Here is a 20,205-nt window from a genome sequence, read left to right as displayed (position 1 = left end):
GCTTTAGCTCGGTCATGATTGCAAAATTGGTTTTCTAGTGGCCAAATCACACAGAAAACTCACTCTGATGCAGCAGAAGAGGGCTGACGCTGTTGGCTTGAGTTGTGTAGTCAGACGACTGGTGCCCAGATTCCTCTTGGCCTGCCCAAAGCCCATAACAGTCAGCCAGTTCCCGCTCAATTGTTTTGCCTATTACGCTCAAAATAAATCCGGCGCGTGTAAAACCCTCGTCCATGTTCGCTTGAGCTTTTACAACTAATTTGTTACGACATTTTTAGTCTTGTAAGAAGGCAAAAAATATCATTTTAGATTTTACTATACTGTTGTGGGCAAGGTGTAGTTTGTTTGTTCGTTGTGCCAATGTACAGACCATTGCAATGTGTTGAGGGATCGGGTAGCCAAATGGACATTTCACTCATTTAAAGTATTCTTGGACACGACGCTGCTTTTCTTGCTGCACTTTTAAGGTGGCTCCCTAGAGTATCAACGAGCACCTTCCCTATAGAGCGCGAGTTAGAACAGGAAACTTCAATTCTCTCTAAGTTTTCCCTGTAGAGATTTACCAGTATGGGCACTGTTAAAATAAGACTTCGTTTTTGGTTGTCAATTTTCGGACTAAGGCCGTTACCATGGCAACATCTCATCTAATAAGAGGCAGATATATTCCTCATTTTGGCCTAAACTCCTTAATATTTATACTTTCCTTCGCTGAAATTCTTTCATACTTTGCCACATCATGGAAATGTTGCCTGACATTTTGAATTGGTAAAAAGTCATCGTTATTCAGACGATTTTTCCAATATTCTGTGATTTGTAATTCTTCTAAATATAATATATTTGCTCTAACAGATTTTAACAAAAACAGGGTATTTTATAGGAATTGTATGTTACAACTGAACCAAATTTTAAAAAAATTGACCGAAGGTAACGCGAGAAAATTCAGTCAGTTTTGCCGTATTGCGATACTTTTGACATTATCATGGTACGTTCTGAACGTTGTTGAACAGAAATCCGTTCTTGACATAATAGCGAAAACAGTAATCGCCACTCCCAATAAACGTTCAAACACGCTGTCGACGCTGTCACGAGTTTACAACATTGGAAGAGTGGGGAAGAGCGCGAAATGTGCGGACTGCAAATAACGCTTCAAATTTCCAATTACGCTGGAAGAGAGGTTTGTTTTCGGGCAGTGTCTCAAAAACGTTTGTCCCTGCTCGTAGTTTTAACAGGAACAAAAGTTGTTGAGACACTATTATTCAGCGACTGCCGAGGTACTGAGTCGCTGCAGATGGCCCTAACACTAAAGCAGCAGATACCTCGAAGATACTGTTCGCTCAATTGGAGACGATTTACGCTAACTGGTGATATCTTTTATTCTCCTCACCTGTTTGCTAACAGTGAGTAGATATTGGAAATGGAAGTAAGATTTTGATCAGTGTTAAATTAGGCACTAAAGTTTTGGGTAATGAAAAAAAAAGTGCTATGAAGAATGGGCACATTTAACAAAGGAACTTCACGGAAGTTGACGAAAACTACAAGATATAAGTATCAATTGGTTAATAGCACGTCATGAATTAGTCACAAAACGCAGCCAATACATAAAATCTCCCATTTATTTATTTACCAAATATTATAAATACACAATCTTTTTCTTGTACTTGGTATACAGACCGGTCGGCCATCTTGAGGAATAAGGCTTGAAATCTTGCTTGTTGTGGCCTGCAAGAGAGAAAGGCTGACAAAGGAGTGTAGTCAGGATCAGCAACATCAGCAGCGTCCACATACGGCACTTCATCTTCTCGCACAACCGCTACACACTTGCAAAGCAGTTTAATACTACTACTACAGTACAATACTTACGGCTGATGATATACTCGCAAAAGTCGACGCGAGTTCTACGATAGTTCTTCTAGTATTTACAAATGAATTAAAACAGACAACCTAAACATATCTCTTGACTTGACCAGACCAGGAAACACCTAGTAGCAAATATGAAGTGGGCCTAATCGAAGGCAAAGCCTACTGCATATTCGCTTAACTGAAAGTTAATTGATATTTCCTAACTAATCGACGACTTGTCGGGTCGAAACAAGGGGGCCCGGGACGGGACGGGTCTGTTCAGCTGGCGCCGACGACTCCTTGGGACTGCTTACAGTCGATCTTGCTTCCATCTGCGGTGAAGACAACGCCTAGATCTTGTAAGAACTTCAGACACTGCTCATCTTCAGTGAAACCTAACTCGGATTCAACGAAGGAGACAGCTACTGAGGGGCGGTACCTACAGCACAAACAGCACAGCAGGAAGAGGTACACAGGGGCAGGACAGAGAAAAACGGAAAGAAAGCAAAATAACAACAAGTTAGAACGTCATAATACAAAAAACTGGTAAGTGTAAATTTACCCATCTTTAAGAATTTTTTCACGATTTCTTACGGCTACATAGACCTGGAAATTTGCACGTGAAATGAACCAGATCAGGAACACTCGTTTGTGACCATCATAGCACCTCTATGGAAACAGCATAATTTTCTACAGCTTAAATATCCCGTGATTTCCAGGCCTACATCTACAAAACTGAAATTCCATGACCAAGGTGAAACCTATCATACACCAACATGGTTAAACTGAGAAATCTCACATGTTGAAACTAAAGTGCAACTGTAGTGCTACATGTTACCCTTCAAACACCCCAAACACACAAACAACCAAACACAGACAGACAGACAGACAGACAGACAGACAGACAGACAGACAGACAGACAGACAGACAGACAGACAAAATAAACAAATAATACAACACTACTATTAGCATTTGAATACGGAGTGAGCGGGTTTGCCTAAAGATAGTAACAAAGCCTTCGAGGTAAAACCTAGTCACAAGAAGGAAAGGGGAAAGGGGGAAAGGGGGAAAGGAAAGCCAAGGAGAAAAACGAAAGAATATGAAGAACAATCATTTATGGCAAAGAGCGGTTTTCCAATGACAAGAAGGGGGGAAAAACAAAGGATCAGTTTTGCGCATAACATATTTTTCTGCCAAGGAGCGGCATCAGGAAAGTAATAAACACTTTTCATCAAAGTAAACAAAACTGCCATTCTGAGACAAAGGAAAAATATTCTATAGGTGCACAGTCCAGGAAAACCGCTCTTACAATCTGGGACATAATTTTGACGATCGGCTCATTTCCTCTCAGCTTTATCTAATACTCAATAACTGCCATCGGCAAAAATGATCAATTACACCACGGCACTGAACGTACTTAGCAAACACTGTGCTTCTAAAATTTTTCCACAAAGTGAGGCAAATGAACAGATCGCCAAAGCCCCAGTAAAGAAGAACAAAAACAACCCACGATTTAACCATGGTCTTCATGGCTTGGACTCTTTCACGCTGTACAAAGAGATCTAAAAGATAGCCTGACATGTTGGGTGCACTCAAGTAGAGCTGGAAAAAAGTGTGATAATTAGACAGAGCCCAAGCTGAGCGTATTAACAATGCATGTCTTATTGCCGGATTTTCCTTCTCGTCTTTGGTTAAACGTGCTAAAGCAGTGGTCAGATCTGATCTACAGTCAAGGGACAACTACACTATTAAACTGCTGATAAAATTACTAGTAAAAGCTTAATATTATCTTAATCAAAATATACATGTCTACCATAATTTTCTTTGAAGAAACAACCATTTCTGTAATCACATGTGCCAACACTCTTGATTTTAAATGACAAGCCCACTGACTACTCAATGGAGAAATGCACTCACTAAACTGTTTAGACCATCTGTTTTCTCCAACATCATGAAGGTCAAGAGCAAAATAGAAACCACCGGAGACTGAACAAGTACAAACATCAGGAGGTGGGAGGTAAGTTAACACTACATGATCAATCTTTTGTGCTTACTTCACTCACTCGCTTACAACTAAGATGAAAAGAAACGCTGTGCACAGACTAATAATACAACAGCAAAATAAAATCAAGGATACCCAAGGTGTTTTTGGTGAGTATGTAGTACAGTAGTCTATACGCAGTGAATTCTAAAATATTTCCCGGCAAGTTCTCAGCATACAGGGCTTTCAGCTGTGTCTGGCACTGGTTGAACTCTTCACGGTCTCCCTGTAGAGTGAAACATGACCTTCTGGTGAAAATCTGACCAAAATTAGAAGCTTATTTACAAACGAGGTGCTTCCAAAATAAATTACAGAATAAAAATGCCAAAATTAGAAGCTTCTTACACAAACGGTGCTTCCAAACTAAAATACAGCACCAAAATGCTAAAATACTGCATCAAATTCTGTTGTTTGACAAACTCACAAAATGTCCAGTGTTATCAAATTAGACACATTTCTGCAGCAAAACACGTTTTATGATTGATGTTTGGCCTCATGAAAATTCTAAGCCAAACTGAAAGATTGCGCAAAGTTCTTCTCTTTCATGTGACTTGCTTTTCAGCATTCTGATAAGTCTTGATCAGAAATTGAACAATACTCTCCTTGCATCCATGCAAAGTATGTTTTAGTCCTGTCAATTACTTGTGGATAAAGAAAATCATGAGCACTCAATAACACAAAATCATTCTCTCTCTTTGGTGAAGAACAAATTCAGTAAAGAACTCTAGACTGCCATTCTCCAAATTCAAGGCTGTGGTCTAAGAAAAATTACAAGGAGAGCAAAGGTTCCTAACCATGAAATGTTGGGTGCCCAGCACTTAAGGTGGCTCCATAGGGTAATCATTTATTGCGTTGCACGTGGAAGTGTTATGTTATGTTTGCTTTCCCACCTACATGTAGTCCTCTCAAACTTATTACATGTAATAAGCAATGATTAAATAGTGTTTTGCTATCATCTCTGTTAAAATTTTGGGATTTATAATGGTAATTGAACTGAGTGGAGTGCAATTTGGTCTGAAATCATACGCGTGATTTCAAAATCGAACGAGCGCGCAGCGCGAGTTCGATTTGAAATCACAAGTATGATTTCAGACCAAAATTGCACGACCCGAAGTTCAATTGCCACTTCATTAAATCCATTTTGAAATCGCACAATTTTATCGCCTTAAATTTAGATTTTTGGTGTACTGTTTCAGTAGCCGGTTTGTTAAAAAAAGCGAAACCGGAAACGCGTTTACGTCTCATTTAGTATGCAAAACGATGTCATGTGACGAAAACTTATTCGAGCATGACAAAGAAACAAGCAGTTCTGAAGTCAGAACGAAAATAGTGTACTTCAGGGATAAAAGTTCAATTCTCGTCGCCTGAATCAATTATGGAAGGCCTTCCTTTCTTCTGTGGTTGAGGCTGAGATTTTTCATTGTCTTTGGAGAAGGAATTTAGAGGTGCATATCCTGTGCAATTCTGCGATCGATTTCTTTTGAGTTGTGAAACTCCCTCGAGTGCACGATGCCCAGTGGATAGTACGTTTTTTCCTTTTAAATACCGTTCAATGGCATGATTTTGAGGGAGTCCAGCTCGTTATCATCTCCGTTTCTTTTCGTGACCTCGGCGTAGGACTCAATACTCAGGAACTTATCAAGTTCTTTCGGCTGCATTTGTTTTAAGATATTTCCAAGATGGCGGGACTGGCACGGGCTTCGCAAGACGTTCATTCATTCACTATTTTGTGCAGTGTGGCGTATTTTGACTATGTTTATTCACAGCGACAGAGTTGAGCTCTTTTGTTGCTTCGTTTGAAACTACCAGAAACCTGGAAACATCTACCTTCTTGAGATGGCTCTGAATTTGTTGTTGTGTGGTTTTCATTTGTTTATGTTTTACTGGACTCGGTATCATACGGATCTTGAGCAGATGTTGAAGAAAAATCGCCAAAATATTCATCAAAATGGACACTGAAAGTTGGAAACTTCCATCAAAGTAGGTCTTCAGCCTGAAGGAGCTCATAATCGTCATTCAGAAACTGTAATTAATTAAATTCGTCAATTTTTTTGGAAAAACACTACAATAACAACAAAGTTTTGGCAATAATAGTTGCAAAATTCTCCACAAAGTGGCCTTTTGCCTTTCATTTTCCTGAAATTTTATTGATTACTTTAAAACTAATCTTGAAATCTGATTGGTTGTTTTGTTTTATTGTCCCATTCTCATTGGCTGAGAAAAAGATGCGATTTGGGGCAAAAAATAGTGCGATTTGTGAATAAATCACACCACTGAGAGCCAATCAGATTGCAAGGATAACCAGTGATTTCAAAATGGATTTAATAAAGTCTTAAATTGAAAGTGAAGAATGATCATCGCAACGATGATCATTCTTCCCTTTCATCTTCAACCGCAGTTCATATATGAATTATTTCATATAAACTTCACATCAAAGTCTTAAATTATAAATGCCCAAACAAATGTGTTTTTTACTGTTTTTATGGCTTTATTTGTGATTTTCATGAATTTCCTTCGGTGAAATCTTCCAAAATTTTTACATCAGATCGCTTCCAGCGGGATACGAAGTTTAAACACAAAAAAGTAGGGTTTGTAAAGGCAGTTTTTTTTGATATTTTCAAATTTTTGTCTTTTACCGCTGCAAAAAATCTGGTCTTATAGATTTCCCTGAAAAATGAGGTCCGACTAAAGTAAAATATTCACTACCAATCTGCCAAATTTTACAGAATTTCACCAAAGGAAACGCGGGAAAATTCACTGTCAGTTTTGCTTTTTGTGCTCATGTTGACGTAATAAAATATTGAAAAACACTGATGTTTTCTTTTGAGCGCACGCAGATTACTTCCTCAGCGCTCGTGCTATCGTAAAACTATAGGGAGCCACCTTAAGCTTATATGAAAAAAGTAAGTTTTTCCAGTTGCCCAAAGGCAAAAGTTAGTCATCTGTGGCACCCAAGCACTTCTACAGCACAGCCTAGAAATTGCACACCTGCTGCATGTAATATTATACTGCTCAATCAACAAAAGAGTAGATTATTTATAAATATGTATTCTTACCTTCTCTAAGGCTATCCTAGCATGAGTCTCATAGACTTGAACTGTAAATGAATCCCTAATTCCTTGCACCTAGATGAAATTAATGATTACAAAACTAAATTCAATCGCTGTTTGCTCTTTCAATTTGATTGAAAGATCAACCAAATTGAAAATTACTGTTGGAAAAAAAGAACACTGATGCATTGCAGATCTCAATACTCTTAAGAACAATAATATTATTTCTTTTCTGCACAACAAACAGACCACTAGACATGTAAACTGCACTTACTGGAACAAATCTGAAATTTACTTACCGTAAGATCTTGACGAACAGACTTAAGCTGCTCACAAACATAAGCATAGTCTTGAGTTTCTTTCCAACGGTTTTTGATGTTTTCCATAGACTTGCGTAGTACTTCCACAGGACGAACAGTTGAGGGGTCTGGTGCCTGTCAACAAAATTACTTAAGTGAGTGTGATTCGCAATGGCACTAGCATTTTTTGCCAGTCAAATTTCACTCACTGAAGAGCAAACAAAATGGGTTAAATACAAGTATTGACAACATGTGTTTTAAGTTTACATGTAGTAGAACTTACTGAAGTAAGCCTAAGATAAGGCTTTTCTAAGTCTTCACAGGTCCCAACCACATGGTATTTACTCCAGTCCATTTCTTCCCCATCTTCACCAAATGACTGCAAAAAAATAATAACAAATAATTCAGAAAAAGAAGCCCTACTAAAAACGGGTAAAAGTAGAGTCATGAAAGAGCAAACATTCAAAATGTAGTGATTCTTACCATGGCATGAATACTGTTTAAAATACTAGTTGCTGCTGACCGCTGGGGCATTAAAGATGACTTGAATCTCTCTGCACGTTTCTGTATTTTTTCTTGTGCCTCTGGATCAACATTCACAGTATATGCTATTTGTGACCTGCAGAAACCAAAATTTAAGTTTACAGAAAATGACCTTCATCCTCTAAGTCTAGATACATGTACATGTACTAACAGACAGCAACGGGGTACAAATGTTCCTCACCCTTTAGCATTCTTTTTTCCCTTCTGAGTTTTTCCTCCTTTACCCTTTGGTTTAGGAGATTTCTTTCCCAGTCTTTTAGGATCAAATGCCTTTGTCCTTGTCTTATTCTCAGGACTCACACTTCTGCTTCTACTCCTACTGCGACTTCTGGAACGTGACCGACTTCTGCTTCTTTCTTTTCTCCTACGAGTTGGTGGGGGAGATCTCCTCCTTGACGGATGCCATCTGGGCAGCTTTTTATCCTCTTGGGGTGATCTCTTGAAGCTATTATTGGTTCATAAGAAAATTTAATCAAAAACAAGTACACCTGTTTTATGAAAATAACTTTTTCAGCTCCTTATATAAAGTTTCTTATTTCACAAAGCCCTCAGTGAAATCCCCAAGACACTTGGAGGACACAACGACATGAAGGAACAAAGCTAAGCAATTTTATCACTGATTGCAATCATAAAGAGATTCAATCAATATTTCCCACCTTGGGACTAAAAGAAAATTGAAGGCCACATGTATGAAACCACAACAACAAACAATGCTCATTTATAGGATTTCTTACCTAGGTAAGGGTTCTTTGTCCCAGTCAATCACCCAGGCAGTGCCATCTTTAAATGCTGTAGTCAGCATATTTTTTAGAAACTGCTCTGTTTGATCCTTATCAGTCTCTGTTTCACACTTTTCAAATGCTCTCTGGACATACTCCCTAAATGAAAGAAACAAAGATGAAAGAGAGATTGATGACAACACACTTAGTTTGCAGTGAAAAAAAAAAAAATCTAGAGCATATCAATAACGAGTATATAATCGTTTTTCAAGAAATTATCATGGATGAAAGAGATCAGCTCAATACTCTTCAACAAAAATAATTCTCATTTAATTTCTGAACTAACTTACAAAATACAACAACAAAGGTTTAATGGACAGCCAGGACTTGGGTGGAGGGGTGCAGTTTTAGACTTTCTAATATTATATGGCTAAACATATCATTGGCATACTTGTACTGGGATTAGCTTTTCAGTTTTGGTAGTGTCCACAAATAGCATCAATAAGTAGACATTTTAAATAAAGAAATGAAATAGACCATTCCCTAGTTTCCTTTTTGCCTGTGTCAAAACAATTCTTTGTGGGGAACCATCCATTTGAAACTGAGCTCTGCCTACAGGTTCATTTTCAGGTAGATCAAACTCATTTTCATATGAAAGGTTTTCCACAAGAACTCATTTTGAAACAGAGGCAAAAGGCAACTGGGAAATGGCCTATTTTTAACCAACTAAAACATGAAATTGTGTGACATTTGGGCTTTCATCTTGAACAGGGATGCAACTAAAGGGTTGCCAGAAGAGGTGGTCTACTTCATGATCTCTGCTGACCACTCTGTTTAGCTATCCTTCTAATGCTTCAGAAAATATGGCAAAGTCAGCCACCAACTCCAACAATAAAGCAGTTACTTCAAAACTTTGTGGCTACCCTGGAACGAACAACCTTTAATAATAAAACGTAAATAAAAAGTAATAAAACAGACATAACATGGAAGTGTACCTTAAACTAGGTGGCCACTCTTGGGCTGACAGTGAGTTATCATCCCTGGGAAAAAAAACAACAAACATTCTTAGAACAGGTGACGAGAATGATTATTGTGAAAGCCTACAAACATGATCAAGCTAACCGAGTATCGTTTTCAGGTGGCGTTTTTTCTCGTTTTGGTTTCCTTAGAGGTTCCTGCTGTTGATGCTGCTTCTGCTGTTGCTGCTGCCTCCAGATAGGACTGCTTGGTTTAGATGCTTCCAGTTGTGATGAAGAGCTATAGCGTTCATCTTGGGAAGGACCACTCTCTCCCTCAAATGACGGTCTGAACTTCTTTGTATTTGGTGAAGGGAAATGATTATTATTCAGATTTCCACCTGCAGATACAGACACAAGCATTCTTATTAAATTCTCGACCTCACATAATGCATGCCTGACTTTCTGACTGGTTCACTGAATCTTGCACATTGGTCAGTGTACCAAGTTTGACACACTTGTTATATGGTGAATGTGTGCAACTTAAAGTATTTCGGTCCGAAGAAAAAGTTACATTTGATCTTGTTGAATAGGACAGAATGAGTGTAATAAATTCAGGGCTACAAACTTTGTCTATTATTTATCATCTAATATCTAGCACAGACTGATGAGATAATTATCTAACTTTCTTGGAAGGATAACTTACAGCACAAAACAATAGTGACTGTGCTGAGCATCATATGTGTACAGTACATGAAGATGCAAATGTCAACCTAGAGGGCTTGAAATTGCGACTCACTGGTCGCCAACGTGACCAAAAATTGAGCACTGGCAACTAAATTTTCAGAACTGGTCGCCAGCTGGCGACTCGAGTTTTGTCCGATAACTAAAGAAAACCACGACACAACTTTTGTTTTTAAATCTTTATATTAGGAAATCAATCAGATATGGTAGCTAGTATACAAGTCACCTTTCTGTCCCCAGTAAAACAATGTCTGAATATTACGAGACAATCGAAAAAATTGAATGTATTTCGACATGTCGATACTGTGTTCATGGCGCACCATACTGTTTCAGCGGCTTCTTCCGAAACTGGGATCGCAAGCGCACTTTAACACCATGTGCTTTTCATTTGCTGCGAAAATGGCGGCAGATACCAATCAGTTGAAGGAATTATGGGAGTTTTTACATGCGGGGAATGAAGATTCAGCCAAAAGGTTAATCCAAACTTTGAATCCTTCGAGGAAAGCAAGTCGAAAATAAAGAAAGGCATTTCAAAGAAGTAGCAAAGGGAAAATACGCAAGGACCTGTGTTTGTGTCACAATGAAAACCACGGACTTAAAACGTTTTATGCTTCTCTTCATTTAAAATGACTATGGAGACAACCATCACCTTCGGGCCCAAGACATATCACCTGAAAACAACAGCAGCTTTATAACTGAGTGTTACTCGTGTTGTTTCTAATTGTTTTCACTCTTCAATTGTGACTTTTCTTGCATGCAAAGTAATGTATAAAATCGTGTTCTTGTATAAGTTATTTATAAAATAAGTTGGCGACCAAAATTTACGATCTTAAGAGGTATTTCCATTTCACCCGACTACTTAAAGCAATACAGTATTTACTAGCCTTGGTTCCACTTCGCTTGATTAGATTGTTTCCAAAATTGTTTGCCATTGTTGTTGTCGTTTTCACCATTTCGCTTAACTGCCTCAGCATAGGAACTGCGCTGTTGCCGTGGCACAAACACTGGGCGTGATGGCATCTCAGACCCAGGTCTGTTTTCTTGTTCTCTGTCATTTTCATCCTAAATGTTAATATATTGTTGATAGGTAAGTACAAATGTTTGTAGAACAGTGATATACCATCGCCTACATGTATGTTATCGCTGGTGTGAACCCTTTCCAAAGATACTTCTGAAAGGGTTATAAGTAACTAAACTTATGAGACTCTTTTTTATCACTTGTAATATGTCCTTAATTAAGTTCCTGGAGAGTTCTGTAATGTAATGAAAATAACACTACCATAAAATTTAATAAGATCTTAAGTTACGATAAACTTGACAATCTAGACATCCAGTGGTCAGAAGGTTTCTTTACTGGCGGGCTTTGATATCATCCATTTACAATGTTGAGTCTCACCTTTTCATTTTGGTGGGAAAATGACGAGCGCTGCTGATTTCTGGCTTGCCATGGCTGCCTTGACTGATATGTGTTTTGTGTTGGATAGTTACGAAAAGAGTTATTGTCATTAGTTTGTTCAGTTGCTGAAGTGTCACTGTTCTCAGTGGAGTTCAAGGAACTGGCTGTGGATGAAGGTACTGATGGTGGTGATGGTTGGTAGGTCTGCATAGCAGAGAAGTCAGAATTACAACAAAATTACTAGAGCAGCACAACATTAATGCCCATTAGAAATAGTCTTGCATAATGTACATACACCTGTACAGTGAATTTCTTCATAGATGAAAGTACATAGTAACAAGAAGCATTACTTGAACCATACTCAACACAAGTCTGTTCCAATTCTACAAATTGGAGAAGCTTTAAAGACATTTGACCAGCTCTTGATTAGGATAACTAAGAGTATTCCAACTCCATGACATTTAGTCAGGTTTTCCAAATAGTTTGGCCAACCAATTTGTATACCTGAGTGGAGAGGAGCAGCGAGATTTAAGTGTTTCCCTCAGGGTTCAATTATTGACTTCCCAAAGTAAAGTCAACATAAGCTTTCTCACAAAATAATTTCTTTCATTAGGCTGTTCTTAACAATGCAGTCACTTAGCTATATAAAATGCAACATTCATTTCAACATAAAGAGGTGTCATGTTCATGAATAAACATAACAAAACACTTACTTGAGTTGGAGGTACATTTGCCTGTGGAGGAGGCATTGTAAAAGCTGGTACATAACCAGGATATTGGTATGGATACGGAGCATAACCACCCCATGTTTGATAATATTGATAATACTGTTGATAAGCAAGCGTTTGCTGTTGAATGGTGGATGCAGCATTGGTAGTGTTGCTGTTGTTCGTCTTGGATTTTACTGGTGACTTGGTTATTTGTGTGTTCACTTTGGCTAGAGCCTGCCTTGCTCTTTCCCACTCCGGTGTCTCAGCTTGTTTAGACCCTTCAGTTGACTCTGAATTCTCACCATTTTCATTATTGCTGCCTGGATCTGCTGCTTGATACTGCCGAGACCTGAATAATATTAAGCAATCCTTAATTAGCATAATCAATTTCCGTACCTGCTGTGGCATTGTTGGGTCTGTTGAACATTTGATAGGTGTCTGATATATATAGCGATTGTGCCAGGATCCAGTAAACAGTCTGTGACAGTAAGGGATCTGTACGTTTTTCAAGGGTGTCCATACGGAAAAGTTTGACTGCACGTCAGAAATCAACCTTACACGAACTATTTGGTAACAGATTTGCACATATGTTACTTGTAACAACTGATCTTCAGGAACTTAACGTTGCATTTTTGTGATGCTTATGAAGGGGACATGAAATAGAGTTCCAATGCAAGGTAGAAACTCTCTTCTACTCTCTCTGTTGTGGGGTAAAGGACTTTCTATCTCGCTAGCATGGGTAAAAGATGTTGCCCTTCCTTTGAGTTGAGCAGTTGACTGAGGACGAAAATTTCAATACGTAGAACTCATCAAAGTTAACCCTTCCCTTGCGAAAGTTTTCTCATTGCAGTTACTGGGTGAACGACGTCAAGCAATACCCACAAAAAAATTAATCGTGCTATCAGCAAACTACGGTCGCTACATGTCTACAAGTAATGGATTGGCATCATTGAAGACAAAGGGCGGACTTTGGCAACCGAAGATTTCTTTTAACTAGGGCCTCTACTAACCAATTAGCGGCAGCAGCTAACTCCTTTGCGTTCCAACTTGATATCATCTCTTTATACTTTGTCATAAGCTTTACGACGGAGAGAAAACTCTATATTTTTCTCAACTTCTTCCCAACCAGGATTTCATACCTCACGTCATAATCGAAACTGAAGTTCAATGCGCGAGCAGTGATGCATCATGGGTAGAATCACATGAGAGGGTACATCAATTATTGTTCAATTTAGGCAGCCCAATGAGTCACGCATGCGTAGTTGTATCTACCGGTCTCCGTCATCTTGAGAGTTGTACGTTGTATTTCGCACGTAGTTTGTACTTTTACTCATTTTTTGTGTGGCGTCTAGGATCGGTAAGCATCATTTACTGTTTTTAATAGAGGTTGTAACATAGGATGGCTCTGAAATCATACTGAGTGCAGATTCAGAAACGAAATTAGCTGTGAATTTTGTTGATGATATGGCGAGCTAAGCAAGGAAACTATATTCATGCTGATATCTGTGATGAAGGAATTTCCAAGAACACAGTTATAGAGTGCTATGTCCTTATATCAGTAGCCCCTAAATTGATGACAACCCATATGAATCACTGCTTGAGATTCTTAATTTGATTTTCAGGTGCAAGCTTGGTAGGATATTTTTGTAGAAACCACTTCCTTTAATAGAAAAGTAATGTTACAAATTTTCTTCAGAGACACATCTTAAGGGATGTCTTTGTGAGGCTTTAATAAACACAGTGCTCCTATTGGCTATTGTTTTCGTTTCCTGGCACGTGTTGTAGGATTGATCAGAATATTAGATTGGGAAATGTGAGCAACTGGATTTACAAAGCTACTAGGAGAAAAATATCACCAATTTGAATATTTGCATCGGTCTTTTACTTGTAGTGGTCTAAAGGATAAGCAAAGATCATGGCAGAAGAAGAAAAGAAATTTGAACTGAAGACTGCTCCATTTGATGCAAGGTTCCCATACACTAACCAGACAAAGAACTGCTGGCAGAATTTTGTGGACTTCCATCGCTGTTCAAAGAAGTTTGGAGAGGAAGATGAGAAGTGCGTTTATTTTCGAAAGGTCTATAAATCTCTGTGCCCTGATAGTTGGGTAAGTTAATAAGATCTGCAGTCAGTGAAAATATGCAGGCTGTTGACCAGACATTAGGTCAAGATGGCTGTATTTTACTCAAGTTCTTTTTTCATTATTATGGACTGAGATGCAGTCAACATCAAGGCTGCTATCAAGCCATCTTGACCAGATGAGCTTGGTAAGGATTATTACACGACTTAAAGAATGCCATGTTCTTGAAGGAAACTTCTGGTAATAACTAGCAGGCAAGATAGCCTCATCTTGCCTACTCATGAAGTGTACCAGAGTGCAGCTGCAGTATATCTTGCCTGCTCATGGTGCTAGCCTTACTATAAAGAGGGATTGCTTCCCATTGTTTCATAATACCAAAAAAAACAATCTGCAACAAAAAGCTATTCCCCCTCCACCAGAGAAATACAGAGTTTCATTTCCAGAATGATTTAACATGCTGAGACATTTGAGGAATCCTTGATTTTAGAATATGCCATATAAGTAGACCAGGGCAACACACTGTATATATATCTTATTAACCAAGCATGAGGACCATACTGGGAAAATATTGGTCCGAGGTCTTGACAGTATAGACAGAGTGCAGCAAGGTCCGTACAAAGGAGACTGAGGCCCAATATTCTTGTGGTGCAGGTCGCAACAAGCTTGGGTAATAAGAGATTTATTACACAACTGAAAATGTTCAGGAAAAAATGCCGCAATCACAGACTGGAAAAAAAGGCGCACTTCTGATTGGGAGCCGACTAGGCAATAAAGAGATTCAAATAAAAGGAATCTTTTATGTGTAAAACAAGTACTTCCAGAGACATAAGCCATAAAACCACCAAAAAATCTTGAAGTAACATGTTGTGCACAGAAAATTGAACTCACACTTTGTGCAACATATTGCCACAAATTATGCAACAACATTGTATGACAAGTTGAAAGAAAATTTTGCCTGTATTACTAAGCTGTCAGTCTAAGCAATGCTTTTCACTGCTGCTGTCGCTACGTTACTGCACAAAAGTAAGTTGCCTCTTTCATCTTGTTTCTTTTGACTCAAGTCTCATTTCTAAGATGGTGGCACATGGTGAACGTTTTGCTATTCTATGTCTCTCTCTGCTCTGATCAGTAGATCACTTTTGTACCCCCATTGTACATGTGGGCTAGTACATTATGTATTATAAAGTTGCTGCATTACTTACAAATTGTAAGTGATCTAAGAGATGCCTATTTGTTTAACATAAGTCCCATCATAGGTAAATGGTGCAAGTGTAAATATTTAATAATATTTAATAAGGAATAGTTTATATTTTAATTCTGAATTTATCTTAGCAGTACAGTAATTGTAAGTAGTACCGGCAATGTCATTGTAAAAAGTCGTGCGTTTTTGTCACAAGCCCCTGGCTCAGGAGATTGGGCAAAGACTCCCTACGTTTACAACTTAAAATAAAGTTACCTTACCTTACCCTACGGGGCAAGGGTATGGAGGCAACTCCCAGTCCCCCACCTTCCATCAGCAATTAGCTTCTCCTTTCCCCATTTAACCCCTGCTATGGAGGCTAGTAAATGTACGGTGGAAGTTATTTTCTTAATTGAAGTCAATGTATAACTTTCTCTTGTAGGTAGAGAACTGGTCTGAACAAGTTGAGAATGGCACCTTCCCTGGTCGTATTTGATGATATTTTGCTTGTTTGTGCGACTGGTTTATTTCTTTTTGGATTTGACTGTTTGTAAATGGTGATGCACTTTGACACAACTATCAACTGTATTGGTTTTGTTTGTGTACAAGAAGCTGATATGTTCTGGTGCAAGAGGCCTGTTAAATATTGTACCATTTTAATAGTAATTAATTGTTAAAATAAAAGTGATTGATCACAAGAGGGTGCCTGTGGTTATTTTATTATTTATTTATTTATTTATTTATTTTTTTGCTTTGTTACTTATTAAGCCATTCAATCTTGGCGGTCATTTGATGTGACTATCTAGGTGAGAGAGCTCTTGAAAAATATGCTCATGGAACACATGTTATTTGAAGTACAATATTTCTTGGACTTAATAAAGTTGAATGGGGGTGGGTTAATAATCAGATTTTTTTTCTTTTTTTCCGTTAGCAACACGATAGCTCTATGAAAAGGTGGGTAGGGGGGTAGGCACATAAGTAGGTAAGGTAAAGTCCACGTTTTTTGGCATGTTTATGGACCTCGATTTTGCCTCGGTCCATAAACATGCAAAAAAGAACTTGGCCAATATTCACTATCTTGACCTCACGCTTGGTCAATAATCCATAAATATTCTGGCTTTAGACAAGCCACTGATATGTCGTTTTGAAGCAATTCAAACAGTTGGGAGAATCTGTACATGTGATGTTAGCAAACAGGCGTGTGATGAAAGCAAAAACGGGTGCGTGACAAGTAAAATTAAAGTGATTCTTGAATTTATCAGGATAAATTACTACTTCCCCCCGTTCCTTCCTTCAGTGCCCTGATCTGTACAGCAGTTGGTACCGCCGTACTAAGACCAGCTAACCGTACATGGGGTAAACCCGTATTTAGGTCAATATTGTACATCGAAAACAATCTCGTTTCAAAACGTGACAAATTACGATCTTAGGCAATGGTTTTGGTTTTTGCAACAGCAATTTTTTTTATTTTTCTGTGTCAAAAGTGTGGGTATTTACAGTGACGGTTTGGAAAGATCAGTGTTGCCATTATACCCCAAGGGTTTTCTTTTGATTTATTACATTTGTACCCATTGATTTAAAATGAGTTAATTGACTCGGTGTTCTTCTATCAGAGAGTGTTCTTATCCTAACTATTTCAAGTCTTTCAAGGCGTCTCCACAATGTGTCCTAAACTCGGTACTAAGTGCGTGGTTGTCCTCCGAGGGAGAGTGGGTCTAGTCTGCTCAGAGCCCCTGGGCATTAACGATCCTCTTCTGTCGAAAGGACTCAGTAGAGAAGTGGTTCCTCGCGTTACGTTCGCACTCAAAGTCGTTCTTCGCGACGACAAGCCAGGAGCTTCAAGAAAGTTTTTGTTTCCCAGCATTGCTGGAGAAATAGAGCCTCTCTTTCCCATTCCCGGACCAAGTCCGAGCATCGTCGATCCTCGTCGACCATCACGAAAACTGACGTTGCTACCTCTGCGACCCATTTCGGGAGCTCCGGGAAAAGCCGAAGACCTCCGACGACCCGAGCCGCGTGGTCTAAGAAGGTCTAACAAGTTCATCTCGAGTTCTTGGTCATCTGTGACTGACGACGCATTGTCTCTGAGATGAGCCAGTGGATCGGGCCAGTACCCACTTGGTGGTAACAGAATTGGATCAAAACTATGTCTGTACGACTCTGAATGTTGAATACCATACAGGCTGAGAAGTCTACACATTTCTGATTTTGCAGTGAGAGGAACCGCTCCGCCTTTAATTTTCTCCATTTGCTCAGTTTTCCTCCTTGTCAAAGACACAGTAGTAGTGGTACTTCTGGGGGAAACCGACCCCGCTTTTTTGGTTTCTGATGGCAACGTGTTCTCCTGACACTGAGGTGACGTAGGCAAGGATGTCTCGCTTGTCCTTCTAATCTTTTTGTCAATTGAGTGTCTTCTTTGTTGCAGTGAAGGTGCCATCTCATTAGCCCTGTTGTCTTGAACAAAGTTGTTCTGAATATTCTTATTTGCTAAATCTGAAGCCGGTCTTGGTGTTTGTCCATCTGGCTCTGAATCGTTTTCAACGTTTTGAACAGCGAGTTGTGGAGACGGGCTCCTTCGCGCAATCAGCTCTGACAAATTGGTCAAAGAACGCTTTTCAGCCCATTCTTTAGTGTTGAGAAAAGTTTCGGGGTCTCTGATCGTAAGAGAAGCTTTTCCTTCGGTCATGAGGACTTGAGCGCACGCATCGTGCCCCTGTTTAGTAGCTTGTAGAATTGGAGTCATTCCCTGGGCATTCTTTTTATCGATATCCAATCCAAATCGCTTTAACGCTGTAACAAGCATCTTCACAGTATTTACTTGGCCTCTGGAGGCGGCGTAGAATAGCGCCGTGTTGCCGAATTTGTCTCCTCTGTTCAAATCAAGATCCAAAAGAGAAGAGTCCAGGATTTTTCGGATGACATTTTCCTGTCCGCGAATACATGCCCACATGAGGGCTGTCTTCCCCTCGCGATCCACAACATTGACGTGCGCTCCGTGTTCGAGTAAAATCTTGACGATTTTGTAGCGAGTTCGGTGCATTTTGTCGGGAAGAAAAATCGCTTTCATCAGAGCAGTCTGTCTGTTTTCGTCCACCTTGTTCACATCCTCATAACTTGACTCAAGTAAGAAGTTCACTTGGTAGATTCTACCTCTTGACACGGCGTCCAACAACATGGCCAAGTTTGATTTCTCCTCGCGCAGTCCTGGAATACTATAGAAACCGTTAGCAAAACAAGCCAATACATCATATATTAGTCACATTCATTTATACCTTGAAGCTAATGGGCCTAACTCCTTTGAAGATTACTTCCATTGTGAAAAACTTTTATAGAATCCAATTGCAAAGCACTGACGTAAAGGCGGATTTTGGTTACAATAGAGTCTTGACAGTAATGCTAGCCTGTTAGCACGAATCAAGAGTGAATTAGCATTCAATCTTATTCGAGAGCTCCTCTAAAACCCTTACAATACGCACGAGCTATTATTCGAACACAATAGCCTTTTGTCTTCCCTGTACTTGCTTTGTCTTGATGCACTTAACTTTGTCTTACACGCACTTCCTTTGAGTAATAAACAGCATGAAATTATTTGCGGCGGTGGATAACAAGATTAGAGTTTAGTTAAAACCAACTAACTCACGTGTCAAATAAAGCAAACGACTCCGTAGAAAACGCGAGAGGACAGATTATTGAAAAAAAACAAGTTGGAGAATTCGTGGAAAGTCATAGTTTTATTTTAGACTTACTTTACAAGTTTCCTAGCGATAATTGTCGATCTGTGGCCATCACACTGCCGATGTTTAATTAGATGCTTGTGAGCATCAACCCCGGGGCATCAACTCCTCGACTAATACCATCAGATAAGAGTAAACAAAGAGTGATTTTTAAGCGATACGTGAAAGGTAAAATTAGCTGAAAAAAATCAACTCCTCTTGGTTCTTCGATTTCAATTTGCCCCACGTTACGTTATCAGCGAATTTCCACTTTAAAATTAGCTTTACTACCCACGTAATTCGATGTAATGACCCCGTCAGCTCGGCTCCACGATGTCTCCATTGTTGCCTAGCAACTTCTTTTGCGAAAATCGCGTGCTCAACTCTCTCAGACAGGAGGATAATTCATATGTATTTAGCACTTATTAACAAACAAATCAGGGTTCAATGCAAGCAAAGTACTAACAATCTGAACGCATGATGCCCTTGGGAAAAGTTGGCTTGAATATATATGGTGCCAGTCAAACATGTTCCTAAAGTTCTCAAAATCTGTGATTGAAGAATCCATCTATTATCATCTTAAAAATGCTCCACCTTTCGATGAGAAGGATAGACAGCAATTCAACCAAAATGGATTAAAATGTACTTTAAAGTGATTTTTGTACTTTTTACCGTCTCGAAGTGACTCCGTGAGCAGGACATCCTGATATAGGAAGTACGATTGGCGGTCTTCGTACACTTCAACACTGCCTACAAAGGTTGCCCTCATTATGTTATGCCTATCCCCTTGCCTACTTGTTTGTTATTTCATGTGGCTGTCAGTAAAAGAACGCTGAGAGTCTAGTCAAGGATGACTTTCAAAATACGCCGGCTTGTTTGTCTAAAATAGCGGTTGACGGTTTGTGAGAGGCGAAAGTCAGAGTCAACCATCAAA

At 39.1% G+C, this 20,205-nt stretch overlaps 3 protein-coding genes across 4 annotated transcripts; 1 reads left to right on the top strand and 2 right to left on the bottom strand.

Moving 5' to 3' along the window:
- Window positions 1-1,595: 1,595 nt before the first annotated feature.
- Window positions 1,596-13,481, bottom strand: LOC110047298 (leukocyte receptor cluster member 8-like). Its single transcript, XM_089289805.1, has 15 exons — window positions 13,309-13,481; window positions 12,302-12,647; window positions 11,589-11,792; window positions 11,077-11,254; window positions 9,615-9,849; window positions 9,488-9,532; window positions 8,508-8,651; window positions 7,955-8,218; window positions 7,714-7,849; window positions 7,514-7,609; window positions 7,231-7,365; window positions 6,938-7,006; window positions 3,978-4,107; window positions 3,351-3,558; window positions 1,596-2,278 (listed from the first exon to the last, which is right to left on the bottom strand). Exons 1-15 carry the CDS (start codon window positions 13,371-13,373, stop codon window positions 2,119-2,121), a joined length of 2,415 nt encoding a protein of 804 aa, XP_089145931.1. The 5' UTR covers window positions 13,374-13,481; the 3' UTR covers window positions 1,596-2,118.
- Window positions 13,482-13,542: 61 nt separating this feature from the next.
- On the top strand, window positions 13,543-16,256 carry LOC110047297 (cytochrome c oxidase subunit 6B1-like). The gene is made up of 3 exons (XM_089289806.1): window positions 13,543-13,655; window positions 14,190-14,405; window positions 16,001-16,256. The coding sequence occupies exons 2-3, from the start codon at window positions 14,214-14,216 to the stop codon at window positions 16,052-16,054; spliced, it is 246 nt and encodes an 81-aa protein (XP_089145932.1). The 5' UTR covers window positions 13,543-13,655; window positions 14,190-14,213; the 3' UTR covers window positions 16,055-16,256.
- Window positions 16,257-16,995: 739 nt separating this feature from the next.
- On the bottom strand, window positions 16,996-19,102 carry LOC110047293 (uncharacterized). Of its 2 annotated transcripts, none has more exons than XM_020753036.2 (2): window positions 18,831-19,102; window positions 16,996-18,770 (listed from the first exon to the last, which is right to left on the bottom strand). In XM_020753036.2, exon 2 carries the CDS (start codon window positions 18,731-18,733, stop codon window positions 17,204-17,206), a length of 1,530 nt encoding a protein of 509 aa, XP_020608695.2. In that variant the 5' UTR covers window positions 18,734-18,770; window positions 18,831-19,102; the 3' UTR covers window positions 16,996-17,203. The 2 variants fall into 2 exon arrangements, with proteins under 2 accessions (XP_020608695.2, XP_020608696.2); XM_020753037.2 differs by having other exon boundaries at window positions 16,996-18,762.
- Window positions 19,103-20,205: the final 1,103 nt, after the last annotated feature.

The sequence above is a fragment of the Orbicella faveolata genome, unplaced genomic scaffold, assembly GCF_042242905.1.
Source record: "Orbicella faveolata isolate gen_17 unplaced genomic scaffold, um_ofav_v1 contig_2, whole genome shotgun sequence".
In the NCBI taxonomy this organism is placed as follows: Eukaryota; Metazoa; Cnidaria; class Anthozoa; order Scleractinia; family Merulinidae; genus Orbicella; species Orbicella faveolata.
The sequence above is the reverse complement of the archived record's forward strand: the minus strand, read 5'-3'. Positions and strand labels throughout refer to the sequence as shown.

What these genes read in the sequence shown, in the direction of transcription:
- LOC110047298 (XM_089289805.1), bottom strand. Translation starts at nt 13,373, where the DNA reads ATGACAAAGTATAAAGAGATGATATCAAGTTGGAACGCAAAGGAGTTA. An exon ending in TCAAGCGAAGTGGAACCAAG is followed by an intron (nt 9,850 to 11,076) that starts GCTAGTAAATAC and finishes CTGTATCTGCAG; the next exon opens with GTGGAAATCTGAATAATAAT. An exon ending in GACAAAGAACCCTTACCTAG is followed by an intron (nt 8,219 to 8,507) that starts GTAAGAAATCCT and finishes AACCAATAATAG; the next exon opens with CTTCAAGAGATCACCCCAAG.
- LOC110047297 (XM_089289806.1), top strand. Translation starts at nt 14,214, where the DNA reads ATGGCAGAAGAAGAAAAGAAATTTGAACTGAAGACTGCTCCATTTGAT. An exon ending in CTCTGTGCCCTGATAGTTGG is followed by an intron (nt 14,406 to 16,000) that starts GTAAGTTAATAA and finishes TTTCTCTTGTAG; the next exon opens with GTAGAGAACTGGTCTGAACA.
- LOC110047293 (XM_020753036.2), bottom strand. Translation starts at nt 18,733, where the DNA reads ATGTTGTTGGACGCCGTGTCAAGAGGTAGAATCTACCAAGTGAACTTC.